General features: G+C 35.9%; 1 protein-coding gene across 1 annotated transcript; it reads right to left on the minus strand.

Moving 5' to 3' along the window:
* Positions 1 to 10,157: 10,157 nt before the first annotated feature.
* On the minus strand, positions 10,158 to 17,566 carry sbk3 (SH3 domain binding kinase family, member 3). Its single transcript, XM_053494899.1, has 4 exons — positions 17,342 to 17,566; positions 13,759 to 13,903; positions 13,252 to 13,454; positions 10,158 to 11,981 (listed from the first exon to the last, which is right to left on the minus strand). The coding sequence occupies exons 1-4, from the start codon at positions 17,345 to 17,347 to the stop codon at positions 11,196 to 11,198; spliced, it is 1,140 nt and encodes a 379-aa protein (XP_053350874.1). The 5' UTR covers positions 17,348 to 17,566; the 3' UTR covers positions 10,158 to 11,195.
* Between the last annotated feature and the right edge of the window lie 196 nt (positions 17,567 to 17,762).

Below are 17,762 nucleotides of genomic sequence, written 5' to 3' on the forward strand. Positions count from 1 at the left end.
CATGCATCACACAGGTGGCGCATTACTGCACAGACAGCACTAGAGCAAGCAGTAGACACAGGAGCCAGTGACGGATAGATCCAGCACAAACCGGTAGGACAGTGTGACGTGAACATGCTGCCTTGTTCTGCAAATATATTTTTTTTGTTCTGCAAAGGTATTTCAGCAATGGTGGTGGGGTGTCAGGGATTTGATTAAGTGCACACCAGGGCTACATGCCAGGCTGTAAACACTGGGTCATCTCCAGTGTTGTTTATTGGTAACAGACATATTTATCTTCCACCACCTGTGAAGCTGCTTCTCGAGTCCCAGGAGAGCCCATAATTAACCTCTCTTTACTAGTCACCTTTTCCTGTTTCTGTTTCTTGTTAATGTTGAATTCAATAAAATGGTATGATTTGTGGTATAAAACTTTGGCATTATTCATTTGGAGTTCAATTTTGCCCAAAGCAGCTGACAAATTTGGTAAAAATGGACAAATCCAGGCCTAGATCTATTAATGGAGTGGATATTAATATTTGTGCTGAATAAAATTCCAAAACACTAACCAAAAACTTGTGTAAAAGCATTTTAGAAAAAACAACCAAAAACACACACAATGTCACAATTACTCAAATATACTGTAGGCTTTAACTGGAATATGATTGCTTTAAATATTACAGTTCAGCTGGCAACTATTCTTTTAACCTTACCTGATGAAGAGAGTAACAGATGTTACTGTGTGTCAGAAATATACGATTTTTGCCTTAATCAAGCAAAGAAAACAACTATGGATATTGATGGAATTGCTTAAACGGGGTAAAGAACTGTCCAGTGCATTACAGGGATTGTGGTGAACTATCAAATTTGCCATTGAGATGTGGGTGGAAAGAAATCATTAATGATGATGATGATCATCATCATCATCGTTGAGGTCACTTAAATGCTTAGTGAAGTTGTATTATATGAAAAACTACAGTAAAGTGTATAGCTATATTTACAGTGAAAATAAAAGCATTTCTAGAAAACAACCATAAAAAAGTTTTAGTTTGTTAAAAGAATAAAGGTTGGCCTTTGGAGTAATGGAAAACGTCGTGTTGACCGTATTAGAGCGAAGGGTGCATCAGGAGAGGAAGGGAAGCCTTGAAGCGATGCACCTATCATATGTGGTGGCCATTGTACAAGCATCTGGAGGCGGTGTTTTGATCTGGGGTTGCTTCAGGTCACGTCTAGGCTCAGCAACATTATGTAGCATTAAATTAAATCAGCTGACGACCTGGATATACTGGTTATCAATTTCACAGTATTTTTTTTCTTTCCTAAATGGCACAGGCATATTCCAGGACTCAAACTGTTAAAGAGTTGTACTGGGAGCATTATAAATAAATAAATAAATAAATAAATAAATAAATAAATAAAACATTAATTCACCTGTGAATTAGCCACCATAGAGTCCTGACATTAACTCCATTAAAATTATCTGGATTTGATAGAGACTCTTCCGTCATCAGTAAAAGATCTTGAACAAAGATTCATTTATCGTGATGATATTGCATAACGTTGTCAGGACACTTCCATGGCTAGTGTATACTGGGACTGGGCCTTCCAGACACTGTTCGGGGAGCAGACACGGTTTTCCAATTCAAAAGTAGACTCAAGACGCATCTCTTTAATCTGGCCTACGCGTAACTCATCCCATAACCTCATACTCCAGAACACCTATCCTGAATGGCAACTACGCTAATTCTCTCCATCTGTTCTGTATTTTTCTACCCATCCCGAGGCATCCGGAGAAGGACCAGCTCCAGCTGGATTCTGCTTTATGATGGTTTGGAGCTACACATCCTGCTCCTGTGCTTCCAGTGACCCAGACCCCATCTGCCCTCTGCACCTACTGACTCCCTGTGCTGAACTGGACTTCATGTTAATCTACACAACTTCTGTTGCTCCCTTGGCTTGCTCATCAGAGACATTTCATTCATCATTCATTCATCTAATTATAATCGAGACACATTTTTCTCACACATACACACTTCCAAATATTTTCTTTTCTTTTCTTTTCTTTTCTAAAAAAAAAAATAATTCTTGAATTTTTTGTGAAGCTGCTTTGTGACAATGACCATTGTTAAAAGCGCTATATAAATAAAATTGAATTGAATTGAATTGAACTGTATACTCACTAAAAGACACCAAGTCATTTAAACATAGTGTATGGTACAAGTGCCTGTATTTAGAACTGCTAAATCATTTTAAAAAATGTAAAAGTTCAAAAAGATAAATTGTTGTAATTTTAAGAACATTTCATTTACATACTGTACTGTAGTTTATATTCAAGACTGCATTACATTACATCTCGTCTTGTTGTCATAGAGTTGTCATAATTATATCTGTTTTCTCCAGGGTTTTATACGGTTGCTCCACCTCTTGTAATTTGTTTCAGTGTTTCTTTTTAATTTGTGAGAAGAAACGTTGTTGTCTTTAAAGACCAGTGGACAAGATATCAGCCAAGGATTTCCTCTATAAATAAGTATGTAAAAATATAAAATTCATCTAAGACCTTTAAGGGTTTATTGTTTGTCCCCGTGAGGAAACAGTGTGCTTCCCCTTTCAGAAAGAACTCCAAACAATAGAATCCTTTTAAGCATGCCAAATATCCTTCCCTGTAGAAAATACCCTGTAAAAAACTCTTGAAGAAAGCTTTACGCAGCTTAACACAGTTACTTACAAAAATAAAAATGAAAAAGTAGGTAGTTAAATCAGTAATAATGAATCATTATAAGCAAGGAGTTACCGTAGCATGCACTTGTTACATAGTATTTTTATTCTTCTCTTGTACTTCATAGTTTCCTCACTTACCTACTGTGTCTTTGGTTCAGGCTTTACACTCTAAGGCCAAAAGTTTCTGGACATCTGACTATAACATTTAAATGTGCTTTTTAAACATTTCATTCCACATTTGATCACCATCCCCCCCTTTACTGTTATAATAACCTCCATTATTCTGAGAAGGCTTTCCACCAGAGTTGAAAACATGTGGGGATTTGCCCAGTCAACCACAAGAGTATTAGTGAGGACAGGCATTCCAGGCACTACACAGTTGGCATTCCAGCTTATCCCAAAGGTGTTCAGTGGGGTTAAGTTGAGAGCTCTGTGAATGCCACGTGAGTTCTTCCAACCAGTCTTGGAAAATATGCATTTCTGGAGCTTGCTTTGCGGACATGGTCATACTGGAACAGTTCGGTTCAGTTTTATTTATAAAGCGCGTTTAACAATGGTCATTGTGGCAAAGCAGCTTTACAAAATCTACACTCAACTTCAAGACTATTTCTTTGAACAGATAATGTTAAGTGTTTACATAAACTAGGATGAGTGTTCACATACTTTTGGCCATATAAGCTACATGGCTTTGAATCTGATTTCAGTTTCTCCCTCCAAATTTTGGCCATGTTTTTTTTGGATCAATCTTAATAAATATACACTAAATTGCCAAAAGTATTCTCTCGCCTGCCTTCACATGCATACGAATTTCAGTAACATCCGAGTCTTAATCCATAGGGTTTCATATGATGTTGGTCCACCCTTTGTGCAGTCAAGTTGAAACAGGAAGGAAACATCTCCAAACTTTTCCCACAAAGTTGGGAGCATGAAATTGTCCAGAATGCATTGGTACGCTGACGCATTAAGAGTTTTCCACTGGATGTGCACCAGTGCACAAAGCAAGGTCCATAAAGGCATGGATGAGCAAGTTTGGTGTGGAAAAAGTCCTGACCTCAATCCGATAGGACTAACACCTTTGGGATAAAGTGAGCCAGATCTTCACGTCCAACATCAGTGTCTGACCTCACAAATACGCTTTTGGAAAAATGGTAAAAGAAATTCCCATAAACACACTCCTAAACCTTGTGTAAAGTTATATCTGCAAAGGGTGGGGCCAAGATCATATTAAACCCTTGAATTCAGAATTGGATGTTACTCAAGTTCGTATGCATGTAAAGGCAGACAAGCAAATACGTTTGGCAATATAGAGTACCGTTTTTGTCTCCGATCCACAAAGAACAGCACTATTGTTCACCAGGATTATTAATGGTAGTCAATTATTTCTTTGCATCCATAATGTAAGTGTGGTGGGGTGCGGGTGGCGGGGGGTTGGAGTGCAGATTATAAACATCTTTAATAATGCTAATCCAACAGCACAAATGATAGAACTCGAATTATAGCATCAATGGTAATCACAGGTTTATTTGCAATCAAGATCTGAACTCAAATATCAGCACAGGTCAGAATCTCAGTGTAGAAAGCCGAAGAAGCCGAAGAGTAAATTAGCAGTGTAGAAACCGTGAAACTAGTATAGCAACAGCCTTTACACATGCCAAGCAGTCTTGGAAGCTAAGCTACCTGTCTAAGCGGGCCTGTCTCATGGAGATACTATTAGAATCCATAGCGTCTTTGGAAAGGCTTTATTTTAAACTTTCTGTTAAATTTTAGTTTAAATTTTTTAGTTTAAATTTTAAAATAAAAACCATCAACACTGTATAGGAATGTATATGCTATAGGAAGCAACGGCCATAAAATAAAAGGAATGTATATAATTTTCTTATTCTAAATAAATAAATTGTTTGAATACAAATAAACTTAATTTAAAGATTAAATATAATATAAATAATTATATATTTATCTTGGTGCATATTATATGCAATTCAATTCTGTTGAGCCATGTGTAGCTTATACACATATTAATATTTTTTCTATGTTTCTGAAATAAATTAAGTTACTAAAGTTAAAAAACCTGATTTAAGGAGATTTACATAAACATCACAATTTTTACCATGATTATTCTTTCAACATATTTTATTTGAGTAGAAATTCTGCCTTTGATTTAAATGTTTTGGTACATTCATTTTGCACAAATTTTTCAGTGTAGTAACAATATGGATACTAAATAAGGAAAAGTGTTACCAGTTATCACCCAATTAGACAAAGCTAAAAAAGATAGAAGCCAAGCTAAAAGTTGCATTAATCCTGTGCTAACCACTTTACAGTATGTATTATCAGCTCAAAGTCAAATATAACCAATTTAATTTACATTTAGCCTGTGTTAATTGTCCTAAATTAGATGTTTAACTGGTGCCATCTTTAGATCATTGGTTGACCTCTATAATTACCTACGGAGATCTGATTTCCAGTAATGATAATCTTTCTTGATCTTGCCTAAAGGGAGATTATCAGCTTTTCACTGTGGCGCGGCAGCACAATGAGCTGCCAAAAGATTTATCACATAAAAGTCCAGTTTATAGTTTAAGGCCAGTGAGGGGTCAGTGATCAGTGTGTTGTACTGTGACAATGCAGCTGTACAGAGAGCAACCATTGGCCCTCTGAAATGCTTTCTAAAGATTTCTTAAGAATTACAAAATTGCAAATGTATTTGAGGAAGTAATACTTTGTAATTGTAGTGCAGTAGTAACATAATGACTTCATTTAACTAATCAAACATTTAGCTAAATTTTACATTTTAAGTTTTGGACGGGGTAGCTCAGGGTTTAAGAGTTGGAATACTTATCGAAAGGTCCCAGGTTCACAACCCCCTGCTGCCACTGTGGAACCCATGGGCAAGATCCTTAACCCTCAGCCCTTAACTCTTAATGCTCTTTTGTGCATTAAAGAGATGAATGAGATGAATGTAAGCGACTCTTATTAAGAGCATCTGCCATAAATGTAAATGTATACTCGGGGTGGATGTTCATCATACGAATGTAGTTATTCAAGCTTATTTTTTTTGTTGGAATTTGCCATTTTTATTTCATGTAAACCTGGGTTAGACGATACAGCAGATCACATAATTGCCTTTCAAATGCCTTTCTTGACACAACCCTCCTTAATTTATCCAGTGTTAGGACGAGCATTAGGAGCGCACTCCCAGGGAAACCCCAGGGAACTGAATCCGGCCCAGGGGATGAAAGTGTCACATGCAAACCACTAGTCCACAATGGAACCATTTATTGAAATAATCCTACTTTGTTATTATAAATTCAAATTTTATGCAAATTCAAATTCTATTTGTCACATACACAGTCATAGGCAGTACGATGTGCAGTGAAATGCTTATACGGCCGCTCGTGATAGTTTAAAAAAATAATAATACAATTATGAAATAAAAAAAGAAATAGAATATAGAGAACTTAGCTATAGAAAAACATAGCTAATGAAAAAAATTATATATATATTATAAAAATTCTATATATATATATATATATATATATATATATATATATATATATATATATATATATATATATTAGTGCTGTCAATCGATAAAAAAAAATTAACTAATTAATCGCACATTTTTGTTTGCAATTAATCGCGATTAATCACAATTAAAAGACTGAAACTTTTTGTATATGTAAATGTAAATAATTAATGTAAACTCAAGACAATTTCAAGACAATAAAACTATTTAAATTCAAATATGATTGTTTATTGGAATTTTTGTTTAACTTGTAACACAGATTTTCTCATGTAAACAACATACCTGCAATAAACCATTAATATCCTCCAAATTAACTGTTGGCTTAAAAGCCATATTTATTACAGAAATAAAAACACAGGTATGTGCCATTTGTGTCATTTGAATTTCAAAACAATCAATGCAATTTACATTGGCGAGGCCCTGTAGAGATTGTTTCGGTGGGGTGTTTTGCTTTTAAGTGATATGTCAAAGACGAATTACTTCTGTGGTATTTAAATTCGGCTTTGCAAAATGTACAGATTACTTTTGTTTTATCCACAGAACCATCCGGCAGAGTTTTATACTGAAACTTTCCACCTAAAAGTCCTTCCTTGGTCTTATCCATACTTCTTTGCACGTTGAACACACGTCGGCCTCAACAGGAGATAAAAAAAAAACTGCAACCGCGTTAATTGCGTTACATTTTTTTAATGCGTTAAATATTTCAAATTAATCGCATGCGTTAACGCGCTAATTTTGACAGTACTAATATATATATATATATATATATAAACCTATATAAAAACCATATTGTGTAGCTAGGTTTATATATATATATATATATATATATATATATATATATATATATATATATATATAGATAGATAGATAGATAGATAGATATAAAACCTTAGCTTTTGTAAATATAAATATACACATTATGTCATTGAAAAAACTGGATTTGTACACTGAAAAAGAAAAAAATATGAATTTTAAAATTATTATATAGTATAATTATTACACTTAAGCATTATTATGATATATTATTATTTACTAGAGAAATCAAATATATGTATATTCACCTAATGACCTTACCACCCAAAAATGCCTTACATTGAAATTGTGTCTAAATTATTATTTAGTGCTCATTACAATAATCTCAGGGGTGTCAGATTAGACTAGTATTCCAGTAGCTCACATGTATTGGCTATCAGCAAGTAAAATTTTAACTTTACATGAAATCTTGCTTCTGATTAATTTATTTGCAAACTTTGTAGCCTTGATTATGCTTGTTACAATTGAAAATAAATTTTTTGTTTTAGTTTTTTGGTGAAATTGCTATTAGCAGTTTTAGGGAAGTAATAAAAGTTGTTTTTCACATGATACTATGCCATTAAAGTCATTATTTGAACCCATCATAAAGCATTATTTAGGCATATCTAAAACTGATGCTATTGCCCAATTTAATTTAATTTTAATATAATTATTAAGCTATTAAAATACTGAATCATGTGTGTTCTAAGTTTTAACCAAAGAGCAATCAGTCATGTGTTTTGCTGGGATGTGCATGTTCAGTTTATCGCATCTCATTCACTAGGCTCCAGGCAGCCAGTCATTCTCTTGATACCTCTTAGTATCATCAGCCATATCTTTTCCTCCATTTATCTGTCACTCTACCCTTCTGTTGACTCTGGACACTATTTGTGCCACATGCTGTGTGCTGGCATGCAGCTGAGTGCGACTTTTTTCTTTAATGTATGTACGGTCTGCTGGACATCCATCACGTCTGTGCATAGGGACTGAGTCCAGGGTCTAATGCTATAGCAATTGGAAAATTGTTATCTTTTTCAAGGTTGGTCGCCCGAAGTATATTAGGGTCTGAGGGGGCCCAGAATCCATAGTGGCACCACTTACCAATATACTGTACACAATGTTTATGGAAAGTTTATGGAATGTTGGCAATTCACCTAAAGAAGGGTGATTGGGCACAACAATGTACAGATTTTTTTATGAGAATTAAATTACCTTTGATTTGAATGTAGAATCACCAGCCATTTATAAACACTATTATTAAGTAATGATAATTTAGAATTAAGAATTTAGCTATCAAGAATTGAGTATTAGGAATTATAATATAATAATTATTAATAAGAAATTAAATACATTCACTAGGACTTACCATTATGATTTTAACTTTTTTTAAATTTAAATTGGAAGCTGGAGTTCTAGAGTCTGGCATCTGTTTTTATTTTTTTTTTCTCTCTTTCTGTTCTGTATGAAACAGTATGTAATTGATTAAAAGCTGTGTTTCTAAAAAGGACCTAAAAACAATAAATTTGAGCCTAAACCCCCCCCCCCCCCAAAAAAAAAAAAACATTTGTTCCAAAGCACCCACCTAATCTAAATCTAATAATACCTGTACATGAATTTAAAAATATATATATTAATTCTAAATTTAAAAAAAAGTTATATCTTTGTTTTTATGCTGAGAAAAGGTAGTAGTCGGTTAACTTCGTAAGATGATGAGCTGTTTTTTATTTCAGACAGGAATTTTAAAAATTCTGGTAAGGAACTGCTAATTATAGCTGCAATATGCTGTAAGATGATTTTGTAATTTTGTAAAAAAAAATAAAAATAAAAAAAAAGTCCATAATATGTAATGTATAGAAGCTTTAAACTTGGTATAATAATAATAATAATACAAATAATAATAATAATAATAATAATAATAATAATAATAATTATTATTATTATTATTATTATTATTATTATTGTTGTTGTTGTTATTATTATTATCATTATTATTATAATTATTATTTTGTGCTCTTTAACAAATTGTAAAATGCAGTCATGAAACAAAACACTGGAGTAAATAAGATAATAAAGTGGTTTTAAGAAAACAACCACTTTTGGGGGTAGCTCTGGTACTGTAACTCTGCTTCATGCTGTGCTCAATTACTCAATCATCCTTAATTCTGTTGATTATTTTAGTATTACAGCACACCCCATAATGTTGTATTACTTACTTATGATACTGAGCTGTCCTCCCATCAAAATGTAAGTTCTGCAATTTATGCAAAAAAAGCAAAAAATGTTATGAAAAAATTCCATTTCTTATTGTTTTTAATTAAATACAATTTCAGCATAATTAGTCTTTGTAAAAGGAGAGAAAGACAGAAGTAAAGGTTGATTAAATGACCCTTGCTTAAATGTATGATTTGCTCTGGACTCCACCGTTACTGAACTGTGAGTAAGCCATGTTCTGTGCAAGGACTGAAGTGAGGCGAATAAATACTGCATGTGCATGAAAGAATGAATAAAGGAGTGAGACGGGAAAAGCAGGGGGTAGTGAGACTGCAAGGGCACGCAGTTCAGGGCTGTACGAGGTGCTGATGTGTTAGACAGTGTTAGATGGGGCTGTTACTATTTCTAGAAGGGACACTGAGGCTCGCAATGCACCGCATGTTGAACTACAGTGTTGATGGAGAGACAGCACTTAAAGAGTTTGCAGATTAAAAAAAAAATGGAAAAGATATAGAATGTTTTAGAATGACTTTATTTTTAAAAATATGAATAAAACTGCACAACGCAGTCGCTGGCCTTAATGATGTGAGTTTACCTTGAACGCGTATCTTGATGGATTGAAATGAGGAAATTGGGAAATTGGCTTTGGTGTCACATGTCTGAAGCCAGCTGCTGAATCCCTGAGCAACATTAATCTGATACCTCGGCAGTGTATCTGTGTTTAGTGACACGTTGTCCTAAACAAAACACGTTGTCTGTCACGTCTTCACAGATTATTTTCTACAAGGATTTGAATCTATACTGGCACAGTTTAGTCATGTTCGACAATAAGAAATAGCTTTTTATTAAAATATTTCACATATAAATGAAGTTGAACTCCATACATCAAACATTTATAACAAACTCACAGTAGTTATACATAGAATCAAAGAAGATGTTTGATACAAGCTTATATGAGAGGAAAATAGTGCACTTTGTTTAAAGGTATGATTACATACATCTCTAATGTAAAAAAAAAGAAAAGAAAAAAAGTACAAGCCATGTCAAAATTCTCAGCTATTTTAAAATTCCATGATTAAAATAGTTCCAGAAATTCTAGATCCGCTTCACGGAGCAGTGGTGTCTACAGCAGGAACTCTCTTGGAGTCAGTTTGCATGTTAAACAAGCTTGTAAATTCCTCACTATTAACACCAGTTCAGGCTGTCACTTATTTTTCCTAACATTGTCATACTGTTATTGTTTATGAAAGATGGTGTGTCTGCCAGCTGGTTTGCAATATCACAGTTTCAGGTGAACGAACGTGCAATTTCAGCATGCATGAGGTTATACAGTACATGAAAAATAATAATAATAATAATAAAAAAACACATTGTACAGTATAACATTAAAAAGTCAACATTTCATATAAAAATGTTTATCAGAAAATGCATTGAAAAGTATTGAGTGTATTAATATTCAGTTTTTATGGAAATCCTAATGTATTTGCTACAACCATCAAAGCAATTTGTAAAAAAAAAAATATGTAATAAAGATATGTTAAAGTGTTACTGAGGACAATTTGTACAACTGTAGAACATGTTATTACATTTAGGACTGAATTAGTACATAGTTTCCATGGCAACTCTGCGGAGTGCATAACTGTAAACAATCTGTTCATAATGTATATTCAGAGACGCTTCTTATCAACATGCAAGCCAGGCAACAGCTTGCGGCCCGAAGCCAGGACGGGCCCCCAAAGGCTACCAAACATATATTATATATGAGATAATGTTAATAAATGCTGGTTGAAGTGCCCTCCTGCAATATTTTGCATAGAGACCCAACAGCCTCTTAAATTACCTTAAATCTGTTTTTAATATATATATTTTTACTATTATAACTATATTCATATGTCAGCATACCTCCCACATATACATAACAGTGACTGTTTTTTTTTTTTTTTTTTTTGGATAGCACTCTTCCTTTTCTCTATCTTTCTCTCTTTCTTTCCCGCTCGAGGTTTTCTTCCATTCCTCCTCTTCCTACTATCTTCCTGGCCTCCTCCTGTGCCTCCTGCTGTCTCCTTTTTTCTTCTTTCTCTGTTTCCATAAGCCAGGGTCCCCCGAGGTAGGAGAGGATCTCATCAGGCTTGGCTCGGTACGAGGGGAGTGGGTGCAGTAGTCCCCTTAGCAAAGTCAAAGCTAAAGTGCTTAGAGATTCAAACTGAGAAGGTACGACCACTACTGCCTCCTCCTCCTCCTCCTCCTCTCCAATGTCCCGTCCTCTCTTCTTCCTGGCCATTTGCCCGTTCTTTCCCATGTCCCTCTCCTCCTTTTCTTTTACATTGTTGAACCAGTTACAGAATTGGTGGTATCCTGGGTCGTCTGATGTGCTCTCCTCCCAGGGAAAACAACTGGTGAGCACGCAGTATGTGAGGATCCCTAGGGCCCAGCTATCCAAACTGGGATCCACTGGCATCCAGATATTTTCTTTCTCCTCTTTCTGCTCGGTTCCTGTACTGTCCTTTTTTCGGTTCTTGGCCTGTTCAACCTCAGGCACGCAGAAAGGCGATTCGTACCAGACAGCACGCACTTGGGTGCCCTGAGGACGCACGAGACCAAAGTCACCTAGTTTGACCCAGCGACAGTTTGGGGCACACAGGAACACATTCTCCGGTTTAATGTCACGGTGGACAAAACCCAGGGAGTGCAAGTAAGACACAGCACCGCTTAACTGGGACATCACACTCTGAGCCTGCACTTCGCTCACCCCCACCTGGAGAGAGAGAGAATGAGAAAGGGAAGAATCAATGCATATGATTTTTCTTTCTTTCAACATTAGCTGAAGAAATCCAAAATATGCAATAATCTCCTTTAATCAGTTGATACTGAGATGTGTCTGCATCTTATGCTCTGTAAAGCCTTCATAATGGTTCTAATCTCTATACATTTTTTAATACAATTCAATTTAATTCATTTTTATTTATATAGCGCGTTTAACCAAGGTCATTGTATTAACACAGCTTTACATAATGAAAAGAAAATTGTGGAAATGTTAATGAGCAAGAAAATTGTGAGATTGTCCTGATCGTCGCCAAGGGCGACGGCGGCGGTTGCAAAGCAAAACTCCCTGAGATAGCAATCGGAAGAAACCTTGGGAGGAACCAGACTCAACAGGGAACCCATCCTCATTTGCGTGATAAAAGATATTAAGAATTTTATCCAGGCATGCTATGTGTTAGGCAGCTGGAAGTTCAATACAACATAAGATGTCTAAGTTAACATGGCGTTCAGAGGGGTCTGGATCACTAGGAGCTCAGGAGCATGTGTAGCTCCAACCATCTAGTAACCTCTGTAGTCCAACAAGGGATTGTGGAGTCCAGAGTTGATCATTGTAAATGGTTTGTAACTCTAAATGAACTTCTACTTTGCAGTAGAGGTAAGTTTTGGTTTTCCTTTCCTGGGATGATCTTTATGAGAGCCAGTTTAATCATGGTGCTTGATGGGTTTTGCAAATGCACTTGCATACTGTTCTTGCAAGAACTATTCCAGGTATAGCTGACCTTCATGTCTTACAATAACAACTATTGATGTTGTTACTTAATTGCATAATGGCATGGGCGTTATTTCATAGCTGAATCATGAAAATTGACTATAATGTAAGTCCTCTACTTAGTACTAGTGTGTCCCCAGATTGGAGTGGGCTGATGACAGGACCAGGTGTTTTGCCGTGCAACAGGAGTTCATGTACTGTACAGTTGATCCAGTACCTGATCCAGCCTATTGCTTTCTATCACTGCCATAAATCCTAATGTAATTGCATAGCTTGATGCGTCTAATAACTTATGATATATTAGATTCCCAGAGCTAGCAGGGAGACTAAATCATCTCCACATGCGTTATAATATCCTTTAGGAGAATCTGCAAATAAGCAAACCAAAATGTAACCTGACTCAAAGCAGAATCAAAATTACACCCAACAAGCTGTCATGTTTTTTTTTTTTGTTTTTTTTTTACTACGAATAAATAGATTTCATTTAACTCACATCAGACACAATGACATCGTAGAGATCTCCATAGAGAGCAGCCTGCTGGGCGAAGATATAGTGAGAAGGCGTAGAGAAAAAGATTCCAAGGGCACGTGTGAGAGAGGGATGAGTGCAGAAGGAAAGGGAAAGGTTGTATTCACGCAGAAAAGTGTGGAGAGTCGTAGAGCTGCGAGGAAAGAACTTCAGCGCCATGGGTGTGCCTGGAGATCAAGGACATTAAAGGTTATAAGGTACTATGCACCCTATAAGAAGTACTTCTGGCCTATTGTATAGTATATTTTACATCAAAAAAAAAGTTCAAGATTAAAGTCAGAACCTGCAGCGTGATATCACAAGGCGAGATCGGGAATATTAATAAAATTACTTGATAATTCTTAAATAAAAAAAATAAAGAAGCAGATCTAAAGGTGAAGGAAGAATAGTCATACAAGAGTATTGCTAGGGCGTTCTGAACTGCCTGACTAAAGGATATAAGTGTGGTGTGCTTTCTCTTCTATCACCCACCTCTCTTTTTGTGCACAGCAAGCATGACTTTGCCATACGACCCCTCTCCGAGCTCCTTGATTACTCGGAAATGTTCGGAGGTCACCATCGACGACATACACTGAGCTGTGAGATAGCACAGCTCGTCCAGATCTCGTGCTGCGTCCTGAGAACAAACCACATACAGTATTTTTTATCACTTTGTCAGAAGGTGTTGCTGTCATAACACCAACATGGGGGTGGGGGGGGGTGGGGGTACGATCTGAGAAAATTATATAAAAAAAAAAAACAAAAGCGTACGATCTGTACATATGTGCGTACGGGATTTCCCGTCTGTCTGCCTGTCAGTAAACTGGGTTATAAGTCTGTAACATAAATCAGGAGGAGAACATGGAACATGGAACACACACAATAGCGGTAGCCTGTTAACGCTTCCAACTGCTCAAAATACTCGCCACTAATCTTCATGTAACATAAAACTCATTGTCTTTACCCGACTATTTTTATCACTGACCTTTTCTAAGTAGAAGTATTTAGGTTATATAAATATGTGTTGATATAAGGATTTTTATCCCATGCCAGTTTATCTACTACAATATGCATTAATTCCATACAGCTGCATCCCATCACAAAGAGCCCACACATGCAGCAGACACTTTAATTGAACGGATTGAACTGGTATTTGGACATTAGCAAGTTTGAACGCGCGTTATGAGAGACTGTAATGTGTACTGCAGCCGCGTAGTGTGTTCAGCGTTGCTAGGTTGTGTGAAGTGGGCGATGCAAGCTGTTCGTCCCTTGCTGATAAGGTCTCTAGAAGTAGCCTTTGATGCCCTGCCAAACGTACATGCACATCCCGCAACTCACCGGATTTTCCATGCAAGCTGGATCTCGGAGAGCTAAAATAAGGTTGACCTGGTCAAACTTTACAATCTATCACGACTGAACGTTATACGAGGGCTGTACCGAAAGTAATGCAAAAGTGGGTAGAACTTAGAACTTATCAACTGAAGTAGATCATTTAAGTGCACATGTTGGTAGAGGAACTTTTCCTCTGTAGAACGGTACTATTCATCAGCCTCCATCACACATTATGCATTTGCAGCATAGTTGCACCCATCTTTGGAATCCTTTTCGAGATTCCCATTGTGCTACAGAATGTTTATAAGGAAGACCTCCGACAAAAGCAATCTGCACAGATGGATGAAAAAGTTTTGAGGACATTGAAGACAAACCACACAGTGGGAAACAATCAAAGAGGATTTGAGAGTTGGGTTCAACGATGGTGCAAATGCATCGCTTGTGATGACTTTATACCAATTTGAACGTTAGTGTATAAAAATGTTATACCCGCTTTTACATTACGTCCTGCACAACGCTTGTAGTTCATTTCTAAGTCGATTTGTTGGATCAAGTTGCTTTTTCTTTTACTATCACTGAGCTATTTTTATATCATTAACTCACTTCTCGTATATTTGATATGGCTGTGTTTTTACAATTATATTTATATTCATGTGCAGTTTTAAGTTTTATTGGATGGTCAGACGATTGGTATATATTTAGCAAGGCATGCTAGTGCCTTTTCGGTACCTTCACAGCTCTTACCCAGACTTGTTTATACAGAATTCAGGAACTACAAAAAAAAACACAGCTTTAAGTAGGAATTTAGGACCATGCATGTAGTATACAGTACTTTTAAATCTCGTTTAAGGTAAATTGAGAACTTTAAAATAAATTATGCACTGTAAAATCTGCCTCTACCAACCACACCTAAAATCTTGTTATATATCTGGATGCTGATATTAAACCACACAGTAATAAATTGATAAAAACATATAATCTAAGCCATATAGCACAGTTGAGACTACCTCTAGTTACAAGATACATGCCAAGGAAATGCTTCATGATCACATTGATATAGTAAGTGAGATCATATTATACAGACATCTCTGACAGCTTAATAACCGGTCTTTTCCAAATTAAGACTTAATAGTATCTCATACTAGCCTTCTCTATATTCCACCTTCAAAAGGATGGTGAAGGTGCCTTTTATGTTTATGCACCAGTGGTGTTGAAGATATTACCATTAAATGTTTTGTCTACCTTTATATGAATGTACTTTGAGCAAAAAATATGCATGAGGTCATATATTAATAAACAGTATTGTTTTTGTTGTTATTATTATTATTATTATTATTATTATTATTGTTGATATTATTATTATTGTTGTTGTTGTTGTTATTATTATTATACATATCAGGCATTCACTGCCCTAGGTGAAATAAATAAATGAAAGAACAAAAAGACATCCCCTGGTATTGAATCTGGTATTGAATCACCACTGCAGTACCAAGAAAAAGTACCTTTAGAACTTTTACTGTACTGCACTAAACAAAAACATGTATTTAATGCATTGTATGTAACAATATGTAAATGGTCAATACAAGACTAGACTAAATGTCTATAGACAAGAGTATATCCACTGGTGATCCTCTGCAATGTCTGTACCTTAGTTACTTTTGCTCATTCACTCACACATTTTTTTTATCCTTATCCTGTTCAGTCCTGGAGCGTATCCCAGGGGACTTCGGGCACGAAACAGGGTACGCTCTGGACAGGGTGCCAAACCATTGCAGGGAACTGGACACGCACCAAGCACATGGAGAACATGCAAACTCCTGAGGTGGGAATTGAACACTGGAGGTGCATTGCCACAGTGCTAATCACTACGTTCTCGTACTTTCGCCACCAGTAGTCACTTTTAGTTCTAGAAGATCTTACTGTCTGTCTTAACTCTAACTAAAGTGAGTGAAATGCATACTCAGAGTTTAAGGCAGGTGGATGATGGATAATGTTTATTATCCTTATATTTTTTTATTTGATTTTATTCCTCGTGGTGGACTGCTTTACTAGTATGAAACATTTAGAAAGTTTACATTTCTGATATAAAATGCAAACACCATTGCACTGAATCTAACCTGTAAGAACCAAGAGCAAAATGAACAAAACACATTCGTTTAAATCATCACTGTCTTTTATATTTTGTCTTATCCATTTTTGTTTCAGTGCACCTGTTATGAGATGACATGCAACTGACCCTGTCGGCATTTTGTCCCTGTAACGTGATACAGAGCAAGTCTCGCCCGTATTGATGTTGTAATGTCTTTATAACACATTTTGCCGTGTTCAGGTATGGCAAGAATCACTGTGAGCTACTTAATAATATATCATCTGCCTTCCTCTCACATAGTCTACTGCACATGCTCGGGTTTTATTGTGCAGCTTTATATACTAGAAAGTAAAAGGTCTTACAAGCTGGTTAGCAGATCGTTAGCAAGTTTTGAACAAATAAAAGGTAATTAGTGCTACTACTACTACTACTACTACTACTCATAATAATAATAATAATAATAATAAATTACATTTGAGTAATATTAAATATGGACAATGTTGTCTGGTACATTTAATTCCCTTTTTCTAATTCTATTATTCCGGTCTGCCTAAAATAAATATACAACAAACATAAATAATGGATAAAAATCAATACGAGATTAAATACAAAGGATTTACTATTACAAATGCTGCAAAAGAGAATTCTACTTACAGACATGGCTGATTAGCCAAATTAGGTAAAATCTTTGCTTGTCTTCACTCTGTCCTGTCCATTTGTATGGAATGGCACCTTCTTCTACTATCTAAATATGAGTACAATAAAGCTCAGTGAGTATCCAGCTATCAGCTACGTGTTGGAATTGCTACAAGTGTCTGAGTGTCTCCTCTTTCCAGTCTGTTGCACCATGCATCCAGTGGTGTGTGTGTGTTTTTATAGGCCTTTCATTGGTGTGCTGTCTAGCTCGTTGATCTGGCTGTCTCATTAGGCCCTACCCATCCCTTAACTTCTCTCTCTCTCTCTCTCTCGCTCTTAATTCTCTTGGCTGCCTCTTTCACCACAGCTATGACATGTCCCTGTATGTCTCTCACACACTCCCTCTCTTACTCTCTAATCCAGTCTTAAGTTTTTTTCA

The sequence above is a fragment of the Clarias gariepinus genome, chromosome 4 (genome assembly GCF_024256425.1).
Source record: "Clarias gariepinus isolate MV-2021 ecotype Netherlands chromosome 4, CGAR_prim_01v2, whole genome shotgun sequence".
Lineage (NCBI taxonomy): Eukaryota > Metazoa > Chordata > Actinopteri > Siluriformes > Clariidae > Clarias > Clarias gariepinus.

Coding starts and splice junctions, on each gene's coding strand:
- sbk3 (XM_053494899.1), bottom strand. Junction 13,455..13,758: donor TGCTGTGCACAAAAAGAGAG/GTGGGTGATAGA, acceptor CTTGATCTCCAG/GCACACCCATGGCGCTGAAG. Junction 11,982..13,251: donor ACGATGTCATTGTGTCTGAT/GTGAGTTAAATG, acceptor CTCTCTCTCCAG/GTGGGGGTGAGCGAAGTGCA.